Source organism: Caenorhabditis remanei, chromosome II, assembly GCF_010183535.1.
Source record: "Caenorhabditis remanei strain PX506 chromosome II, whole genome shotgun sequence".
Taxonomy (NCBI): domain Eukaryota; kingdom Metazoa; phylum Nematoda; class Chromadorea; order Rhabditida; family Rhabditidae; genus Caenorhabditis; species Caenorhabditis remanei.
In genome coordinates, this window is record NC_071329.1 from 5,246,171 (window position 1) to 5,267,098 (window position 20,928).

General features: G+C 39.6%; 2 protein-coding genes across 2 annotated transcripts; one reads left to right on the plus strand and one right to left on the minus strand.

Annotated features, from left to right (window-relative positions):
* Positions 1 to 1,823: 1,823 nt before the first annotated feature.
* On the plus strand, positions 1,824 to 2,943 carry GCK72_004648 (uncharacterized protein; the record flags this gene model as incomplete). The annotated part of the gene is made up of 4 exons (XM_053724810.1): positions 1,824 to 2,048; positions 2,094 to 2,199; positions 2,539 to 2,740; positions 2,787 to 2,943. 4 exons carry the CDS (start codon positions 1,824 to 1,826, stop codon positions 2,941 to 2,943), a joined length of 690 nt encoding a protein of 229 aa, XP_053589004.1.
* A 296-nt stretch (positions 2,944 to 3,239) lies between these two features.
* GCK72_004649 (uncharacterized protein) lies at positions 3,240 to 7,029 on the minus strand (the record flags this gene model as incomplete). Its single annotated transcript, XM_053724811.1, has 9 exons — positions 3,240 to 3,356; positions 3,415 to 3,504; positions 3,945 to 4,379; positions 4,587 to 4,693; positions 4,749 to 4,861; positions 5,327 to 5,570; positions 5,615 to 6,162; positions 6,617 to 6,853; positions 6,980 to 7,029. 9 exons carry the CDS (start codon positions 7,027 to 7,029, stop codon positions 3,240 to 3,242), a joined length of 1,941 nt encoding a protein of 646 aa, XP_053589005.1.
* Between the last annotated feature and the right edge of the window lie 13,899 nt (positions 7,030 to 20,928).

A 20,928-nucleotide genomic window follows, 5' to 3' on the forward strand; every position in this document is an offset into this window, starting at 1 on the left:
ATGAACTCATCGAGACCTACATTTTGGTACATTTTTCAGCTCATGAAACTCAGTTTGAAGCGAGTTACGGCCCGAAGTGCTACCTGATAAAATTAATACAATCTGATAGGTGAAATTGGTCGCCTAACTTTTGAAAAATGGCAAACTTATGCACATTCTCTTTAAAACCTAAAACTCTTATAAAAATGATATTAAGCGAAAAGTGATGTTTCAAATTACAGGGTACACTGACTTATGAATGTTGTGCTGAATACGACAACCCTCCCAATTACTCGCCTTGTTATTTTTCATCTCAGCGTGGTAACTCATGAGGAAATGACACAACAATGCCAACACATCAGAGAATATGACAGAAACTTCTGTAAATAATGAGGATAACAAGGAAATATAGATAAAATAGGTGGGGGTTTGCATAGGTACCCAGAAAACTATATGATTTCCTTTCTAGGCCTTTCAGGACAAACCAATTAAAAAATAGTGATAGTGACAGGTCAAGCTTCCAACATAAAATAATTATTTAACCTACTTTTGATTAAGACCTCGTACTTCTAGAACGGAGAACTTCTTGAGGTTAGAAGTATGTTAGCTCTTTAACTCTTTAAGCTCAAAATTGACCACATTCCAAAAATAAATAGAAACAGGTGTAGCCACTATGTAGTATTTAACAAAGTCATCGTTTCTTTTTATTCGGAATTCAATTTTATGGGTACTCAGAGAATTGAGTTAGGTACATAGAGTTTCAAGAAAACAGAGTTTGATCTAACAATTTTTTCCGATTTTTGAGGTTTCCGAGCTCTGGCGGCCTAGAAAACCAAATTCAGAAAACCTAGGCCAGGAAAAAGGAAAAAATAAAGGTAGGCGTAGTAAGCAACGGAAATTACTTACTCACTGTCTCACAGGGAACAGAAAGAAACCAATTATTCGAGCAGAATGGAAAATAATTGAAAAAAACATAGAATCTGTACTGAGGCGGAAGAAGGAATTGCGGAGAAAGAGAGAAAAACTCTGGGACACTTTGCAACTGGTCATTTTGTAACTATGACATTTGGCAACTAGTGCCATAGTTTCGAAACGTCCTGCGTTTCTCAATAACTATTGGCCAACCATCACAGAACCAAACGAGTGTCTTATAAGGCACAAGTGACAAAAATCTGCAACACTTTCCCCGCACTTTCTTCTTCTCACGACCTATAAATACCTAAAAAAGTTTATTATCTAGAAAAAAATTCTCACCAAAAACTTTTGCAATTTTTGGGAACTTTAGAAATCTCAAAAATCAAAACAATTTCTGACTGACTCCAAGTGACTCTAACTTCTGAGAATGATTGATTTTAGGGAGTGAGAGGGAGCACAATTTGATTTATGAAAAAAAAACTAGTTACTTCCTCTTCTGTCTGACGGGGCGGGAGTCGGTCGAATGCTTGGTACCTATAATCAAAAATTGTCTGGAACGGCGGAGATCAAAAGGTAAGCACATAGGTAGTACCTATTAGGTACGTTGAATCTTATTCAGCGTTATTAGCAGCCCACGCCTTCTTACAACTGCGCGCCACCGCAAACGAGAGGGTATCGATGAGAGACGCAGAGTTTTTTTTCTGACGCAAAACAGATTTACACCATTTTTACTCTATTTTTGCAAAATTTTCTCTCGGAAATTGGCAAAAAACTTATTAACACTTGTAAAAATATATCAAAAATGGTGAAAATCTGTTTCGCGCCAGAAAAAGCCCTGCGTCTCTCGCCGATACTCTCTCGTTTGTTTTTTGCAATAAAAAACGGAATACCTATAAAACCCCGATTCAAACCACCCCTCCATTCCCCCAATGCAGCTCCTTCTTTTTCTTTCCCTTTTTGTAACCACCGTATCCATATTATACGGTGGCGGTGGTAGAGATCGCTTTGACGATGACAGTATTGACTATAGTCATGAGCACCGTCCACGTCCCCATAGACCACGCCCCCATAGACCACACCCACCTAGAGAGATAACCAAGTGCCCGGATTCCTGGATTCTATTCAAAAGGCCTCAAGGGAATTGGTGTGTTAATGTAAGTGATAAACTAACTACAAATTACAAAAACGGAAACATTCAGGTTTTCTCAAATGCTCAAACCTGGCAAAGTGCTGATGATATGTGTAAGGTCTACGGTGGAGTGTTGACTGGTTTACAGACAAATGAGGAGAGGTTAAAGCTGGCTGGTATGTTATATATATATACCGTAAATACTGTATTATAACGGCATGCCGTTATATTTTTCAACCGGCTCCCAGAGAAATTTTGTGGTTTCAGAAACTTATTAAAATTTACCGGAAAAACTTTTTTGGACGTTCTATTTGTTAATTTACAAATTACTAAGCACGTTGCTTTTAATCAAAACCAAGAAAGACCACCGGGATGATCACATTCATGAATTCTGAGTATAGATGGGGTGCCGTTATAATACAGGTGCCGTTCTATTACAGGTGCCGTTATAATACAGTATTTACGGTATATATATATATGTGTAGTTTATGTAGTTTGTAGTGTATTTCTTTAAGAAAAAGCACGTCTTATCACCGCACCACTAAGTTCTGTTGGATCCAATGTTTGGTTAGGAGCCAAAAGGAAACCAGAATGTCCGAGATTAGGAGTCTGTCCGAAACCAGATACATTCTATTGGACAGATGGGGCAACAACGGGAACTGAAGGTTTTGGATTTGCTTTTACACAACCTGATGGGCAAGTCAAAGGAGCATTTGGGTAGGATTGATGGGGGAACATCGCGGCGCACAAACTTTTATTGCAGAGTACAAGCATGCGCTGCTATGGTTGTATTTTCGAGTGGTTACGGTACCGGAGGTTCGAATCAGAACATTCATGGACAACTGGACGATGTGTACTGCCAACAGCAACCATTTCCTGTCACACTTGCCGCTTGTGGAAAGAAAGCGACGGAATACTAACTGTTTCTGAAAAAAATGGTACTACGGTCCTTATTAATTTAATTATCTTAATCACTTTAATCATCTTAAACTATCTTTATGTTTCTTACTATCCAACGACTTCCCCATAAAACACCTCCAAATTTAAATAAAAACCAACAATTTTATTATTAGAATATTTGATTCACGCGGGGCGGATATGTCACACCAATGTTTTAAGAAAGTATATAAATAAGTAGACAGGGAAAGAAAGAAAACATGGAAAGCATATTATGAGGCAGGGGGATTCTGAGTGTACTGTAACAAAATTAACAAGCCTAAGCAGAATAACGAAACACGACGCCTTGATTCGGTTCCAGTTCGATTTCCTTCCCGCCAAGGTCGACGGTCTGACGGGCGTAGTAGACTTCGCAGTTGGATGTGGCAGTTACTATCTGAAAATTATAAGTGTGTTGGGGGGCGGAGCTCTATAGGAAAGAGGGGGAGTCTTACTGTAGATTTTTGGAGCTTCTCATTGTTCGGGAGGTCGGTGAGTGGGAGTTTAACAGGGTGCTCGGCAAAGTTAAGGGCGGCAACGTAGATCTGGAACAAGATGGAATTTAACATGTCTGTGTCTTGATTTGTACGGATATCCAAATGTCTGAATGTCCGGAAAAACAACAAACTTTGAGACGGTACCGCCAGCCGATCATGGAGTCAGTCTAGGGATAAATATCCGTGACCTATATCATTCGGAAGCTGAGAAAACGCTGATTCCAAATACATATTCGATTTCTGCTCTCGAGGTCCGGTATTCGAGAAAAACGAGATCAAATTTTGGACTTTTGGCAGGTCATTACAGTCTAGCCTTACTGTAGTTGCCAGAAGTCCAAACTTTGACCTCACTTTTTTTGAATACCAGGCCTCGAGGGCAAAAACTAAACATATATTTGGAATCAGCGTTTCCTCCGCTTTCCGATGATGCAAATTACGTCCCATATTTCTAGGCTGACCCCTTCCCTAGCTAACAAATTCAAACTCACATTTCCCGTTGTCCGATTCTCGAAATTATTGAATCTCGTCACCGTAAATGCTCCATCGACCAGCCTTCCAATCAACGTAGTCCCCGTCTTCAATGCATCTTCTCTCTGCCTCAACTTGGCCAATTTCGCGAAAATCTTCAATGTGCTCTGTGGCTCCGAGTACTGTCTCTTCCAATTAATATTCGCCACGTCGATATTCGATGGGACTGGTGGGCTCATGGCAGAAGTGAATCCTCCATTGAGAGAATCATCCCATTGCATCGCACCCTTTTGTGGTGGGACACGGGAGTCATTGGCAAGATTTCTCATTCCGATTTCTTCTCCGTAATAGATATTGTTAGTTCCAGGCAGGACCATTTGAAGCATCATGAGGAGTTGAGCATGAGGACGGGAGCCGACACGAGAGGCGAGACGGGCAAGGTCTGGGGAGCCAAACTGCAAAAATTGGTATTGGATTCTGAACCCGAAAATTTTCAAAATTTTTGAAATGTCGCAGTGGGAGGTGTAAGCATAGGTTTCTACCAACTCTTGTAACTCGGCCCATTTCTAACTTAGCAAAATTTTGACAACAGATTCTGAATCCTCACGACGTCAGCTATCCAGTCATATGTTTGTCATTCTCAAATTCCGACTAAGACTCACCCTCCAATGCGGCCAAACTTGCTCATTGAGCGAGTGGAACAACAAGACATCGGATAGAATCTCATGAACGCATGTAGCCACAGATCCCTCGTTTTTGTGACAGATTTCTGGAATTTTTATAAATTTTTATATGTGAGCTACAGTAACCCGTTGTTGACTTACTTGTATCCTTTTCAACTTCTCCTAATTCATAGTTGATCACCGTGTCCATACCGCTCTTCGCCATTCGCTTTTTGTCTTTTTCTTTGGCTTCTTCTCTGGTAGAGAATAGAGCGCTGAAAAAGAAATTAGGGTATTTTAGGATGACAGTGACTTAAAATCTGGCACAAACGTGAATATTTAAAAATGTGACGTCGTGAGGATTCTCATTCTCTTTTTAAAAAAGTTCAGGTGTCAAAGTGGGCGGAGTTAGCCCACTTTTGAGGAAAATACATTAAGAGGGTCGTAACTTGATTCATTTTGAAGCAATAAAATTCGTTTTTTTAGATTCAGAATCCTTAAAACGTTATCTATCTAGTCATATTACTTTCACCCAGAAGCTTTTTCCCGAACTTCAGTTATTTGGAGGTTAAAGCTCCCAAACCTTTTCTCGCCTACCGTTAAGACTCCAACAGTCGTAACTCGGTTTATTTTCAACATTTTCAAATTCTAAAAACTGATTCCGAATCCTCTTGACGTCAACTTTCCGCTCATATCAATTTTGTCTAATAGAAATTTTTGTAGATCTTATAAAAACTCACATCTTCTTCCCCTTCGCAATTGTACTCTCATTCGAATAAGTGTCCACATGGAATCGAATATCCCGGATCACATCATAAATCGCGTTCCACTCAGGCTCCGTCCCATTTGGTGTCCTTGCCAAGTACTCAATTCCAAGTAGCTCAAACCCATCGACTCCTCGATCGATCCAACTTGACAACGCGTTGAACATATGCTCGCGGAGGTTACTATTCTGCCAGTTGAGTACGGCGGATTTGGAGTTTCCTGGAAGAAAATTGGAATTTGAAGTCGCAAATGAAATCCGATACCTTTCTCATGAAGATAGAAGAGATTTTTGTGCTCTGTGAAGAAGTTAGAGTCGGCCGCCTTGCTGACCCATGTGTAGAATTGGGAATAGTTGGCGTTGGGTGTCTTGCTAGCGGAGGCCGAGTTCAGGAACCATTCATGTTCTAGAGATGTCGTCGCGATTGGAATAGATATCACAATTTTCATCTCTTTTTCATGAATCTTTTGAATCAACTCATCCGCCTTCTGATTCACACCAAGCTTTGGATCCATTTGACTGAAACTTCGCACCGCTGTCTTATCGTCATCGGATATCAAAAACGGAGAAGGCCATACTGTTTGGACTCCCGACTTTCTCAACTGATCCAACCGATCTATCAACCCGTCGACGTCCCCGACACCATCGCCATCCGAGTCTTGGAAGGATGGTACCCAGACGTGATAGGCGACTGCTGTCTGCCACCAGTTAGGTTTCTCACGGACGATGCAAGCTGGGGATAGGCAGACGAGGAGGATGGCGGCGGCGAATAAGGCGAGCCAGATAAGCCAGAAGAGGATGAAGAGGGCGGTTCTGGAAGGAAGTTGTATTAGGGATTTTTTCACTAGCTGACAACTTTTCCCTGCGGACCCTTTCTGAGGTACTGTATCTTCAAAAAGCTCAGGTACCTGGACCTACAGTACCCTAGTGAGTGCAACTTCAGAGACCTACAGTACCGCAAGGACTAAAAAGTCGTCAACTGCAAAAATGAACATCCAGTATTTGGCTATAACATATCCAAAATCCAGTAAACTAGTGCTACGGACATTGTTAGCCCGCTGTCTCAACACTTGACAATTATTGGTAACAAACATTTTCTATACTCATGCTAGTCCCCTTTTCCCTTGGCACTGTGCCAAGAAAGTCGTACGCATAGTTATTTAAACACACCTTTAATCTATTTGACCTAATGATTACGCACCCTGCGACCAAACAGTGCGGGGGGGGGGGGGGCTTTTTGCAAAGACCAAAAGCACCAAAAGCATACCTGATAAACTTCCAACACGGATCATTCCTAAACTGCTCTAGCTCCTCCTCACTCAATCCGATCTGATCTGGGTTCTTGGGTCTCGCCACAACCGGCGGTCGAGGCTCCCACGTCTTCTTTGGTTCCTCGACGGGCGGTGCTTGCTCTTTAAGCATTATGTGTTCAGGGACTACTGGGTTACCAGACACTGCACTAATATAGCTTTCAGTCTTGTTGCCTCGATCCACTTCGTAGAATCTAAAATATAAAATAGTTGGCCTAAAAACTACTGTTATGTATGCGATAGTACGTTGGGGGCGGAGTCTCCGATTCCCTATCAAAGGGCATTCCCAACGACCTAGATCATGTCACGACTGCACTAACCTTGGTGTCTTGCCCTCGGGACCCGGCATTAGCCGGTCGGTGGCGTCCATTTTGTGTCTGCAAAATAAAAAGAATTTGGAATGATACGGGAGTAGAGAACGATAAGAAAGTGGAATGGTGGGGAGAGCGATAAAACAGAGATGAAGACTTTTTTGCGGGGGGTTTTTGTTGGAAATTGGAAAAGGGGATGTTAAGAGAGGGTTTGGGTAGATTTTTGGTGAGAGGTATTGAGAATGATACAAAAAAACTTGTCTAGGTTACTACTGTACATATTTCAATATTTGAAAATCCATGTCACAGAACCCGTAAAAAAGTTTTTTTCTTAATGTTCAGAAAATCGGTTAACTTCTGGAGCTCGCCACGCTGTTACATGTAGTTCCACATATTGATATGTTTATATTAATCGATAAATTAAGTCTAGAACTCTATTTTTGTAGTTGACAACTTTTTTGTACAAATTTTTCATAAAACGTTGTGATCAATGGAAGTATAAGCAAGGAATAGGTGCACAAAGGTACATAGCTACAATGACAGTTTGTATCTTATTTCAGAGCAAAGATACAAAAGAATTGTCAATTACAAAAATACGTACCTAAGTTTCAAAAAATAGGACAGTATCTGAAAACGGAGAACCCTTTTCTTGGCTGGTACTCCGCCAAAATTGAAAGAGGTAAACTTTGAAATAAAACCTCAATTCTCAGAATTGTTGAAATGATTTATTGCTTGATATTTTTATATAGTTTGAACCTAGATCTCCATAGTTGACAACTTTTTCATACAAACGATTCTCACTATGAGACCCAGCCTGTTGATAACGTGGTTGCAATTTGTCGTGACGGTGAACATTAGAATTTTCGCGTAGTGCGAAATCTTCAAAAATCTTCATTTAGAAAGCTTCTTATAACCGCGCTCTACCGAAACTAAAGAAAATTGTGTGCGAAATTGAGAGACACATAGAAAAAGAGACATCTTTCAAGGACATTTCGGTGGAGCGCAGTTGCAAGAACTGTGTGGAGACTTTCTACAGAAAAGTTGTCAACTACAAAAATGAAGATCTAGATTTTATCTATCGATTGATATAAAATATTTAAAAATTGAAACTGCTCAAAAGACAAGGACGCAATCTCACGGACATTACTTTAGCTGATTTGAAAAAATAGCACAAATCCCATAGGCACAGACATGTTTCTAACATGTTTCTGCAAAAAAAAAAGAGAAAACAAGAGAATTGACATCTTGCTCTGTGCTAGTTTCCTCCTTTCTTTCCTGTAATGTCGTCCTGAAGACGTAAGAAGATGTAGAAAAAAGAGAAAAGGAGTCGTTTGAAAACTCGAAGAAGAAAAGAAATACGAGAAGACATACATACTTTTTGATGCTCTCTCTTTCTCTCTGCAAAATTGAAAATGATGGGGGGAAAGGGGGAAATGGAGAGGAAGAATAGAGAATTAGATGGGCTAATGAATATAAGATTAGGGGGGGGGGGTGGCAGCTGGGAGAAAAGAGGGGACATTTTTATATATGGAATATATGAAAATGAAGATTTATATTCATTGAATAAACAAAGAATAAAAGATGAAAGAGCGGATAAAAACCGATTGGTGAGAATTCGGCATTTTCATAGAAAAAGATGTTATTTTGACGGGTATTTAATTTTTTTTAACTTGAAGACGAGACGTTCAAAAACTGAGGCAGTTAGAATCAAAATTATTTTTAGAAGCAGAAAAAATCTGGTTTGAACCGAAGGTGTTGATAAAAGCATAGTAAAACTGAGAAACTTTTTAATCAATTTTTTTCCATACTTGCAAAATCTCGACTTTTTTTCACAAAATTTTTTGACATTATCGAAAATTTAATCAAAAACAGTCAGAAATGCTGTGTACACTTGAATTTTTATCGAAATTCGTAAAAAAATTCAAAATTTTTTAAAAATTTTTGTACTGAAACCCAGCCGGTTTTTTTCCGTTTTTGAAAATTCTGGTTTCCAAATGTTTGAAAATTTCAGTTAAAAAGTGCTGAAACTGGAAACCTAGGTTTCAGAGATGAAAATGATCAGGAATTGTTTAAATAAATTTTCAGTGTTTTGCGTTAAAAACATGGGAAAACTTTGCAGATGTCTGAAATTAATGAAAATAAAACGTGATTGCCAAAAAAAACATTAACTTGACAGTTTTAGGCATCTAATTTTTCTATAAATTTGATTTAAAGTTTGGTTATAGTTGGAAAAATTAGTAGATTGATTTTCATAGTTGAATTTGCTGAAAATCTCAAGAAAATTAGCTAGCAAGGCTTCGGAAAACGTTGAATGTAGTGTTCAGAACAATCTATTTCAAAATGATTGGAAAAATGGAAACATTGCATTAAAAAGCGGTAAAAATCTGAGGAATAGAATCTAAGATATAGGAAAAAAGATCCAATAAATTATTTTCAAGTGTAAAATCTTTAAAGCCAACAAAAACTGAGTTTTGTGGAAAATGACAACAAGCTGACATAAACTGGAAAATGTCTCTGGGATCTCAAATTCCAGTTTTGGCGCGAAATTCAAAATTTCCAAAACTAACTTCAGGACTTTTCAGTTTTCATAAAATTCAGATATTTCAGCATTCAATTTATCTAGAAATCCTTCCTAAAAAGTCATATCACCCTCTCAAATAGGCGTGAAACCACCTCTCAAGTCTCTCTCTCTCTCAAGTGGTGGGGGTATAGGTATACAAAAAGGGAGAGAAAGTAACCCGATAACCCGCGCGGCGGCGGTGACTCTTCAAAAGCGAACGAGAACGAAAGAGATGAGAAGTGATGTGTGTAATTATTCTCGCTCAACAAGATATCTTGCTCCGGCGGCTCTCTCGGGAGCACTCAACACATGTTCCTCTTATCACTTTTGCAACAAAACGGTTATTGAGTAAGATGAATCGAGGGAGAGAGAAAAACCTTGAAAAACTAGTGAAAAAAGATGAAAAGAAACAGAGGGAATCCTCACTATTTGTTGACGGAACCCGAAAAGAGACACGAGATAGAATGGAGTGGTGTAGAGACGCAGATGGAAGAGAATTTGAAAGGAGACGTTGTTGCGAAACGGAGGGGAAACTGAGAGAGTATGGTGGGGTGGTGGAGACGCAGATGGATTGGGGGGAGAAAGAAAACAAAACAATAAATACTGGGAAGTATGTAGTGAAATTTCTATGTTTTGGAAGGAAGGTGTTGAAGGCAATTGGATTGGAGTGAGGAAGCGAGGAGAGACGCAGAGAAACGAGAGTGCCTGGCTTCTCTAATCCTCGGCAAGAGACTTTTGTTCAATTGATAATAATAATAAACTTTTGAGGTTGGCTCTGTACAAGAAAGTTGCCAATAGGAAAAATGAAGATCTAGCGTTGATCTGCGGTCTGACAAATGCATATCTGGTTAAGAAGGTTTCATCTAAAAGAAAACCTATTGTTGTTTAGATAGGTTCAGAACTAATTCATAGGTCAAGAGGTTTGCGGGATTTTAATGAAAATTGGGTATAAACTGAAGATTGCGAAAAATTATGATAGAATTCTCCAAACTTTTAGTATGAAACAAATAAATAATTGTCCTGATTCAGGATAGGAATTTTAGAAAAAGTTCAACTTTGGTTCGGTTGAGGATACAGGTTCATAATCCTGTGACTGTACAACGTTTCGAAACGAGACGCTTTCTCTAAAAACCAATACTTGGAAACCTCGTTGGAAAACTAAACCGTCGTTATATACAGTACCGCTCAAAAGTATATTAAGTTTTGGTTTTTTCAGTTGAAAAGGTTTGACTTTGAGAGTGTGTCATGGTTATACTGATTGTCCAATCAAGTAGATTGTTAATGGATCGTATAGATCAAAAGTAGAGCTCCATTTTTGTAGTTGACAACTTTTTTGTACAAACACTCCCTAGAGAGTTATGGTCATTTTAAGGGGACAGCTCAAAAAGCGCACTATTTTGCACTGAAATGGTTCGATTTGAGGGAGATATTACTTTGACGATACGTAACTCTTTGGGGAGTGTCCGTACAAAAAAGTTGCCAACTACAAAATGGAGCTCTACTTTTGATTTGTATGATCCATTAAAAATCTACTTGATGGGACAATTACCATGACACAATCTCAAAGTTTGGCGTTTTCAACTGAAAAAGGCAAAACTTAATATACTTTTGAGCGGTACTGTACTTTAATGAACCGGCTCCTTCTATTCATCCGGTATTTTTGAAGGTCTAAATTTGAGCCAATCGCAGTTTTCATTTTGTGGAGCGTTGAATTTAAAGATGGACTCATAAAAACTTGCTTCAAAAAAATTTGCTCAAAAATTGGCTGAAATTATTAAAATGTGTGAAAATTTTGATGTTTTATTGCAAAAAACCGTATTTTTCCTGGAAAATGTTATTGTTCACTGTTGAAAATACTAGAAAATACTATAAACTCTGACTTTTCGGTTCCGGATTCTGAATTTCGAAAACTCAAAATTTTCTAATTGACCAGCAAGCAAATGAGACACATGGCCGGGAATGCCGGTCTAATAGAGTGAATACGGTACATAATTTTGGTATGGGTGACCGGTTGGAATTTGAAAAAAAGACTTATACTAGCACGACACGTTTCTTACAGCCGCACTCTACCGTAACGATAGAAAATTATGTGCGAAATTGAGACACGGGAGAGCGGAGTTGTAAGAACTGTGTTGAGCTAATAATATTCGCAATTTTTTCTTGAGAGAGTCCGACAATAAAAATAATAAATTCGAAAAACATTAAACGTTGTTCAAAGCCAACCAACTAACCTCCATTAAACTTCCTCAGAATAGCGTGACTTCTTCTAACTCCCCCACCATATATACTTCCCACCCCAATATCTAAAGTGACAGATGGGGGGAAGAGTGAGACCTTCAATTTATATATTTAGTAGCTGATTGACATTTGAAGCTAAATGGAAGAAGGAAAAGAAGGGAAATGGATAATTGGTTTGGATGGGTGGAGGAGTCTTCAGTTTATATATAAACTAGGGGATAAAGCGAGGAATGTTTACTTATGGATGGGATTAGCTCTGAGTCGCTACTCAGTGAATTTGGAGTCCTGCCCACCAAGTGATGTTACCCGGGTGTCCGAATGAAAAATGCTCTTCTCTCGTGTAAAAACAAAAAAAACGGAGAAAGAGTGTCGCAAAACACATGGGAAATGGGTGATCATCAAGTGAATTTACGAGCAGGCTCACTTTCTCTCTCTTTTCAATGGAAATAAAGAAGAGATGGGGAGAAGAGAAAGGACATCTGTCATAATATAGCCCCCACTTTTTTTTTGTTTTTGAAAATTATGGAGAGTGGATGAGATCAGGGTCATAAATTCGAGCAGAGCGGTTATTGGGAGGAAGGGAGTTGGTTGGGAAGCTGGGAATTCTGAATCTATCTAGAATGTTGACTGAATGACAAACTGAGTGGGAAATTACTGTTTTTTGGTAATCGACATTGGTATGTCCCATAAATGTAAATGTGAGCTGCTGTAGGGAAAGCCATACTTGCAACGGGCCGGGCCGATTTGAGAATTTTCACCGGCCCGGCCCGGTCGGCCCGGGTCATAGTACAAAAATTTGAATTTTTTTGAAATTTTCTTTGGTTTTTCTGCAAAAAAGATGTTCTTACATATCGATAAAACACAAGCTTATATATGATTTTTGACCATGTTTGATGAAAATTTGAAAAACTTTCGAAAAATGTTGTGAAAAAATAGTGCACATTTTTTGGCTCCGGGCCGACCGGTCCGGACCGGGCCGATATTTTGCAAGCCTGGGGAAAGCAAGATTCTCAATTCCTGAATCCAGAACTCTGATTTTATTTGACTAGAATCAGAATGCGGAACGCAGAATACGGAACGAAATGTTCCAGATTTTCAGGAATCATTGATTGGAGAGGTTTTTTGGAATTTGAAAATTCATCTACTTCATCTAATCGAACGTCTACACTATACAAAATTGACTGAAGTTCAAGCTGGGCGCAGTTTTTCTCGAGAGGCTTTGAATTTTGCTGAAAAACTCTAGTTAACCGGCAGGTAAATGAGAAATAAACAAATGTTTGGTTACTGTATCTTGTCACTGTAACGTGGTCAGTGTACTTTGTCAGAGTAGTTTGGTCACTGTTCATCTTTTAATAGTAAAACATGGTAATTTCAACAATAACTTTTTTTAAACTGAATCCAATGCTTTTTAAAAAATAAAGGCGCAAAACTTCATACGAGGAACCCAATTGATAAAACCAGTATGATAAAATCTGACTTGTCAGTTCTAAACCAAAAAATAATTATCGGGATCAACTTATATGACTGGAAAGCCAAATTTCTGAGGATGCATACCATGTTTTGACATATCTAGCAAACACAAAATCAAAATTATTATGATGTCACTATTAAAGTCATTACGTTCATGATCTGACCACCGCCTGAAAAAGTACACATCATAAACCGTGAACTTACAAAATTCAGAAATTTCTAAAAGTACAAACTCACATAATTTTGCGCAGCAGATGGGCAGCTAGTGCGCCAGTTGCCCAGTGGTTTGGGCGACCGCGCCGGTTTTGGGCAATCTGCGCATGGGCAGGTGATGGGCAGCTACTGGGCAGGTAATCCGCGGCGATGGGCAGCCGATGCTCGACACTAGCGCATGGTGTGGTCGGGCGAAGATGCGCAGGACATGCGCGGAGATGGGCAGCTTGTAGGCGGAGATGGGCAGCTTCCGCGCGGAGATGGGCAGCTTGTGCGCGGAGATGGGAATCCACGTAGATGGAACGAACCGCCCGTTCAATTATTCCGCATTATTCAAGTTTTAAAGGTTTTTTTCCGCATTTTTTCAATTAATCATACTAAGTTTTGCGTTTCATTGTGATAGTACTCCACAGTACCCATTTTTGTAGCTTTGAAAATCGCATTTTTCGCCGGTGGAACTTTTCGTCGATTTTTTAGCGATTTTTCGGTTTTTTATAAGGAAAACAGTTTTCTAATCGAGATATAAGGAAAACTGTTTTCTAATGAGAACGTGAGTTGCAGTTTTCATTATTCCTTATCATTCATTACCAACAACTTTTTTTCCAGCGAAATGGTAAAAGGACGGCTCTCCGCACGGAATCCAACACCTAGAAACTGGACGGATACTGTGCGCTCAAGACGGTCGACAACCTCCAAAACCACTGTTAATTTCATATTTCTTTAATTAAGTTTTTGATGTTTTCCTTTCTTATTTGCCCCTTTTAATATATTTTCATTATAATAAACTTTTTTTGAGAAAATCAATAATTATGGGCAGGTGATGGGCAGCTAGTGGGCAGCTACTGGGCACGCAATGAGCGGTGATGGGCAGCTACTGGGCAGGCAATGCGCGGGGATGGGCAGCCGATGCGCGAAGAGGGGCAGCTGTGACGCGAGATCTGGCATGAGTTGGGGCAGGCGGCGCTAGGAATGAGCAGCTACTGGGCAGGCAATGCGCGGGGATCGGGCGAACTGCGCCTCAAATGGGCGGGTTGCCGCTGCCACTCCGCAGCGCTGCCCAAATGTCCCGCAAACTGCCCAATGATAGCGCAGTTCGCCCATCAATTACGTGAGAACGAATAAAACCTTTCCACTTCTCCAAAACCGAACACCTGTCAGTTCCGTTTCTTTTTCTCTTTTCTTTTCCCTTCCCCACATTTTTCTACTTGACTGCACATACATAACATTTGGGGCGGTACACGATTTTAATTGATTTGCGAATGAGAAACGAAACGTATTCAAACGATATAAAAGAGAAAAAGATGGAAAGCAGAGTCATAGTATAAACAAATTTATTGCAAAACGGTTGGTATAAACCGAAAATGTCGGAGGGGACACGGGGGAGAATAGAGAAGTTGGTCAAACATTTTAATCGCATATTGTTATTCTGACGGAGCATGTTCAGTCGGTGTGCGGCGAGGTTTATATATTAACCGTGCGGGTTTGCAGGTTGAAAATGATGAACATTGAGAATGTGACACCGTATTCCTCTAATTGTCCCAAAGTCTTCAATTTTGACATTTCGCCACTGCGACACTTCGAAACTGTCAACTTTGCGGTCGGCCCGGGTGAAGCGACTTTTTTCCGAAAAATATGTTTTTTTCAGCAGTAATTTTTGAAAAAGTGGTTATTGGGGCGTTTTATACAAAAATTCGATAGATTTGATGTATTTAATTAGTTCTACAGTGAATTTAGTGATAAAAAACCACTTGAAAATTATTTTTGGGGTGCAAAAACATTTTTTAATTTTCCACCCGGGCCGACCGGGCCGGGCCGGGCCGGCAAAATTTGCCCGGCCCGTCAAATGACAAGTATGAGTTGAGCTAATTTTCTATTTTATTGGTTTATCATATTTTCTCATCCCTTTTGAAAAACTCAACATTTCAAACTGACCAAAATAAGATAAAATTATTTAGTTCCGAATCGTCACAGTTGCGAAAAGTTACAGTTGCGAAATGACTAGTTGCAAAATGGCTCACTATGTTGAACTTAAATAAGCAGTAGCCCGCTTAAGAAAGTCCGCTAGGAAAATATTTTTGGCATTAAATTGACTGGGATGAAATTACTTTGTCAAAATATAACTTGCTAGGGAAAATCCGTACAAAAAAGTTATCAACTAAAAAAATGAAACCCTGTTTTTGATCTGAAACTTTTGATCTGACTAGCAATTGACCTCCTGTAACAAACAGTGATAACATGACACGTGCTCAAAGTTGCTAATTTTCATTCAAGTGTCACAATCTTCCTGGCCTGAAATATCCTCATTTTGACACTGTACCTGTAAACTTACCCGAGTAGATCTGTGAAAATGTTAACTACACTCTATTCAGAAGGATCTAGATCTGTGTTTTAATTCTTCTGACTGATGGTGGAACAGATACTTTGGTCTTTTTCATCTTTTAAAAACTAGCCACCATCTTTATCTCACATCTACACTACAAAATACCCTATTTTCCAAAGGTCTCCCCCAGTCCGCCTAACCCTACAAAATACTCAATTTTTCTTCTGTCTTATCAAATTCTCCATCCAAAAGCCTCACCTTTTCATCCTTCGAAACGTGGAAGCCCACTTCTCCTCTGCTTCTGACGATGTCGGTTTTTACTGAAGTGTCTGGAGGAGATTCGAAAATTTCGAGATTGGACTGGATGAAGGGTCTTTCAGGTTGTATGTGGATCTGAAGTGAGGACATCTGGACTGACAGACAAACAGAGAGCCACCCTTGCAAAATACCGCTGATCGTTTTTCAGCCGGTAATTTGTTTTCGGTCATTTGAAACCTGTCATCCCTGAGAAGCTACAGTAATGAGAGGCTCTGTATAGACAATGGTAAGGCACGGCTTCATATAAAACTGTGCGGCAACTTGATTTTCTTTTCCTTTTTTCAATTCAAAGTTCACAGTCTTTACTACTACACTTCTCACTAAATGTAGAACGCGACGGTTATGACACTTTTCTCTGATTGATTGATAAGTTCCACCTTGAAAAATGATATCTCAGTCCCCCTTTTCCCCATTCCTTTAACATTTTGATCGGTGTGATACAAAGTCTCTTCCGCTGCTTCTTCCCTGAAATAACATGACAGCATTTTTATGGAGGGAAGGTAATTAAAACGGGAGAACCGAGTGAATCGAGTGATACGGGAGGAAGGGGAAATGTGAAAGTGATCAAGGTAGATCAATGGAATAGTGGAGAGCTGACGTACTGGGCTTTATATTTAAATTTCGAGTTTCTTTTCAGAATCCTGACATCATCAGCTACACGGCACGCTTCTTACAAACCCACTCTACCGAAACCGCAGAACATAGTGCGCAAAATTGAGATACTCAGAGAAAAAGATACATTTTGGTGGAGCGCAGTTGTAAGAATTGTGCCGAACTGATAGCAAATGTACGTCTTGAATATTTGATGGCTTTTTACTGAAATACAATTTTCAGTCCCCCCCCCCCCCATTCCTGATATAGACTATTCCCCTTTCTATGATATCTGCCGTCACCCACAGAAAGATAACCGGTTTCTTGAAATTGTTCCTTTTTATGAGTAGTTGTCGAGAGGGGAAAAGCTGTCAGCGATTTTAATGGCCAGAGGAAAATCCTTGAAACGAGGAGGGGAGGAGGTTAGCATGAACAAACGGCTAATTTTATAGAGGAACTGGTAGAGTTGTAATGTTTGATTTTGCCAATAGGGCACGTCATCATTCAACAGAGATCTGTGTGTCCCGATGTACGTTCATACTTTAAGTGGACAACTACATGCTGGAAAGTTCCTAGTGTAACTGTGTGCCCTGACTACCAGATTCGCTGACTTCCCGTGTTAAACATTTCAAGGAGTAACAATACCAGGTTCTGGAAAAATACGATATCCGGATTCCGGAGGAACAGTTTAAAATTTACAGATACTATGATTCAATTTTGAAAATGACGCACTTTGTGATTGGGTCTCACTATGGGCCCCTGATTATCAGTACCTCTGGATAGCGATAGGGTACGGTAAGTCTCTAGGAAGACTATGGTTGAGCACGGTTTCATATACAACTGTGCGGCAACTCAATATTCTTTTTGCCGAATCAGGCTCAACAGACTCAGCTCATTAATCGTACCGACAAACACAAACTCCACCCAATAGCAGAAGTTTCCAAAAATATCATACTTGCAAACCGGGCCGAAACGCGCCGACACGGGCCGGCGCGTAACTCGCTTTAAACTGAGTTTTATGAGTTGAAAAATAAACCAAAATGTAGATCTCGACGAGTTCTATGTCCGTGACCCACTACGGGCCGGATGGCTATTTGTTAATGTACCGCGGGCCGGGCTAGAATGGCTTTTTTGGCCATTTTTGCGTTTTTGCCACTTTTCCCGGCCCGCGACCCATTAACGAATAGCCATCCGGCCCGTAGTAGGTCACGGGCATAGAACTCGTCGAGATCTACATTTTCGTATATTTTTCAGCTCATAAAACTCAGTTTGAAGCGAGTTTCGCGCCGGCCCGTGTCGGCCCGGTTTGCAAGTATGAAAAATACTCTTTCCGACCTATGCCATCCCTCTATCTTCTCCCATATACATAACTACACTATCACTTCTTGTTCTCACTTGTGTTTCAATTCACGCGAATAGGATAAACATAGCAATCGAAACACCTGAAGATTTATGAGCTTATGAATTCTGCCTCTGCCGCTGCTAGAAGATGCATCATTAGGTCAAGAATCGGATGATATCATTGTTGGCCATTTTGAACACAAATTCCATGAAGGCTAGTTTATACCTGCAGGTGAAAAGATTGAGAGAGAAGGTGAGAAGACCCCGCCGAGTGTGAGGATGAGTGACGTGTGCATTCATTCGCGGTTTGGTGTTTGGATTGGGGAGTACAGGTTACGGTAGAGGAGATGGGTGGGTTCATTTTATGTGATATAGTGTGTTTAGATCAAAACTGAATCGTTTTCTCGTTTGTTTTACGTTTTTTTCTTATAGTTACATATCTCGTTATTTTCGGAAGATATTGAGTTTCTTTCTGATACCGTATTCTATTGTCACGGAATGTGTGATTGTGAGAAAATATGTTCTTTGTAAGACCAAATTGTGAGAGTGTAACACTTTAAAAGCGTATCATGATTAGTTTTCAGGTTGATACTAATAAGTAGAAGCCGTTTAGAGCTCTGCAATTGAAGTATATGAAAACATTTTCAGATTCCTGGATATTGAAGTTATCAAGTTCTAAATAAAAGAATTGCAATGATCCTGGCTGAGCTGAAGAAATACTCCCGCCTCGGGAGTTATCTTTTTTTTGAAGAAAAACTTTTTCAGACTGAGTTTTGGTAGGTTTCAAAGGTTTTTGAGGATCCTATGTACTCGAAAACCGGAATATTCCAATTCTGCTGAATACAAAACTTCAAAGCTTAGTCACTGTCATCAGAGATATTCCACAGTAGTCAAAATTAAGATGAAATAGATAAAAGAATGAAATATAATTTGAAAAATATATCTTCCGTCCAGCGCATTTTTTGTACGATACTTGTCAAGTTCATGTATTTGTCGGACATTTTGTTGGATGATTGTTTTCTGAACCATGTTTGAGGCACGGCATTGACGATAGTAAGTCAGTGACAATGAGAAAGCTGTAAACTTTTCAGGAAAAGAATTTTGATGCTTATATCATTCTTGCTCGACCTGCGTCAGAACTGTTCGTAATGAATCGCCGGTCCGTATTGAACAGTCGACATCGAATCGCCAAAATATCGCCAGAACAGAAAAAATTGTTTTATTCCCTCATATTCATAAAGAAACTATGTTTGGGCAAGCCTTTTTCTGTGTGAATCGTATCAAAGTTGTACAAAGGGTACGGTATCAGGTTATACGGTAATTCACGTCACGGCTTCACTCTACTCATTAGCAATTATGTACGATCAGTTATAAAAATAACTTATTTCGTGGTAAGACCCTAAGTTTCAAGATGTAAACCAATTTTCCAGAAACTTGACTCTCTCACAATACCTATTTTCCCTTCTCTACCAACAAGGAAGTCATTCTTCCCTCCAACTTAACGAGACACTTTTCTATCAGATTACAGTAATATAGAGGTCATGTGAGTGCACGTACTTCTTATGACATCATTCATTCTCTCTTACTTTCACCTCTCAGCAGGGGTGTCCGTCTTCACAATGGATTAGTCGAAGTTTGCACCGATGAACTTTCAACTTAGAGTGTTCTGTCTTCAGATTCTTTGAACTAACGTCTTCTGAAATCTTGGAAAAGCCGAGAGGGGGATTAGGGTTACCAAGAAAACAGTTTGCACTCACTTTCTTCACGGGTACGGCACGGGGACATAGGGAGGGGGGATTAACGGGAAACGACCCTGAGCCAGAAAAACAAAACGGGCGGTGAAGGGGGATTAGACACTCTCAATACTAGATTTAAATTTCTAATATATTTGATTCTGAATCGAGAAAAGAAGACGAAGAAGAAGTGAAATGAATTTAAATGATGATGTGTTGTTGAGTTTATTGCGACACCGCATAGAACGGTCAGAGGGGAATTATGGAAGTGGGGTTATTGAGGTTTGCTAGTTTGATCTACAAACTGAGGAACGTTGAAAATGACAAAAATATGTCTCAAACTGTTTTACAGGTACCGTAATCCCGTGAGTAGCTAAAACAGTTTTTAGTCGTTTTTTATTCGATGTTTAATACTGAAGTTTAGGTTACTGTAGTTCACAGTCTTCTGAGAACATGCTGAACCGAAAAACCGCGATTTTCGAAAATTCTCAGCATCCCACAAAAATATGGACTCTGGAAACTTTTTTACATTTTTCAGGAATCGTATTTAAAGTTGGCACTGGAAATGTCCCACTGATGTTGTTAAACAATTTTCAGCAGACAACAGTGTAACCAGGGTTACTGTATTGCCTACAGTAAAGGTTTTGAAAATCGCTTGAAACTTTTTTTAAAAATCGCTCAGAGCCTAAAAAACTTATAGTTAGCAGACTACAGTATATGTTGGGCAACCCCAAGTACAGTGTACCTATAAACTCCAAGTACCAGTATGACACAATTTCTTCAGAAAACGATCAAAGCATAACATCATGACCAAAATCCGTATGATCCTTGACAGAAACCAAAAAGTGCAAAAATTTGAACTTGGCATGGACCACGTGAATTTGGACCGTGAGCTATAGTACTTCAGTTAACGTTTGTATACAAAACATGCAAACTACTAAAAATAAAGGATCCACGTTTTCATCAATATGGAAAAGTGTTCGTGAGATAATCACTGCTTACTGTAGATTGTACAGTTGCCACCAACTGAAAGGCTTTTGAAATCTGTATATTTTTCCCAGCGTCTCTATAACCTCCATTGGAAGTGTCTTCAATTTTAGTAGAGCGCGGTTGAAAAACCATACTTGCAAACCTAGTCGGCCCGTAACTCGCTACAAACTCAATATTATGAGCT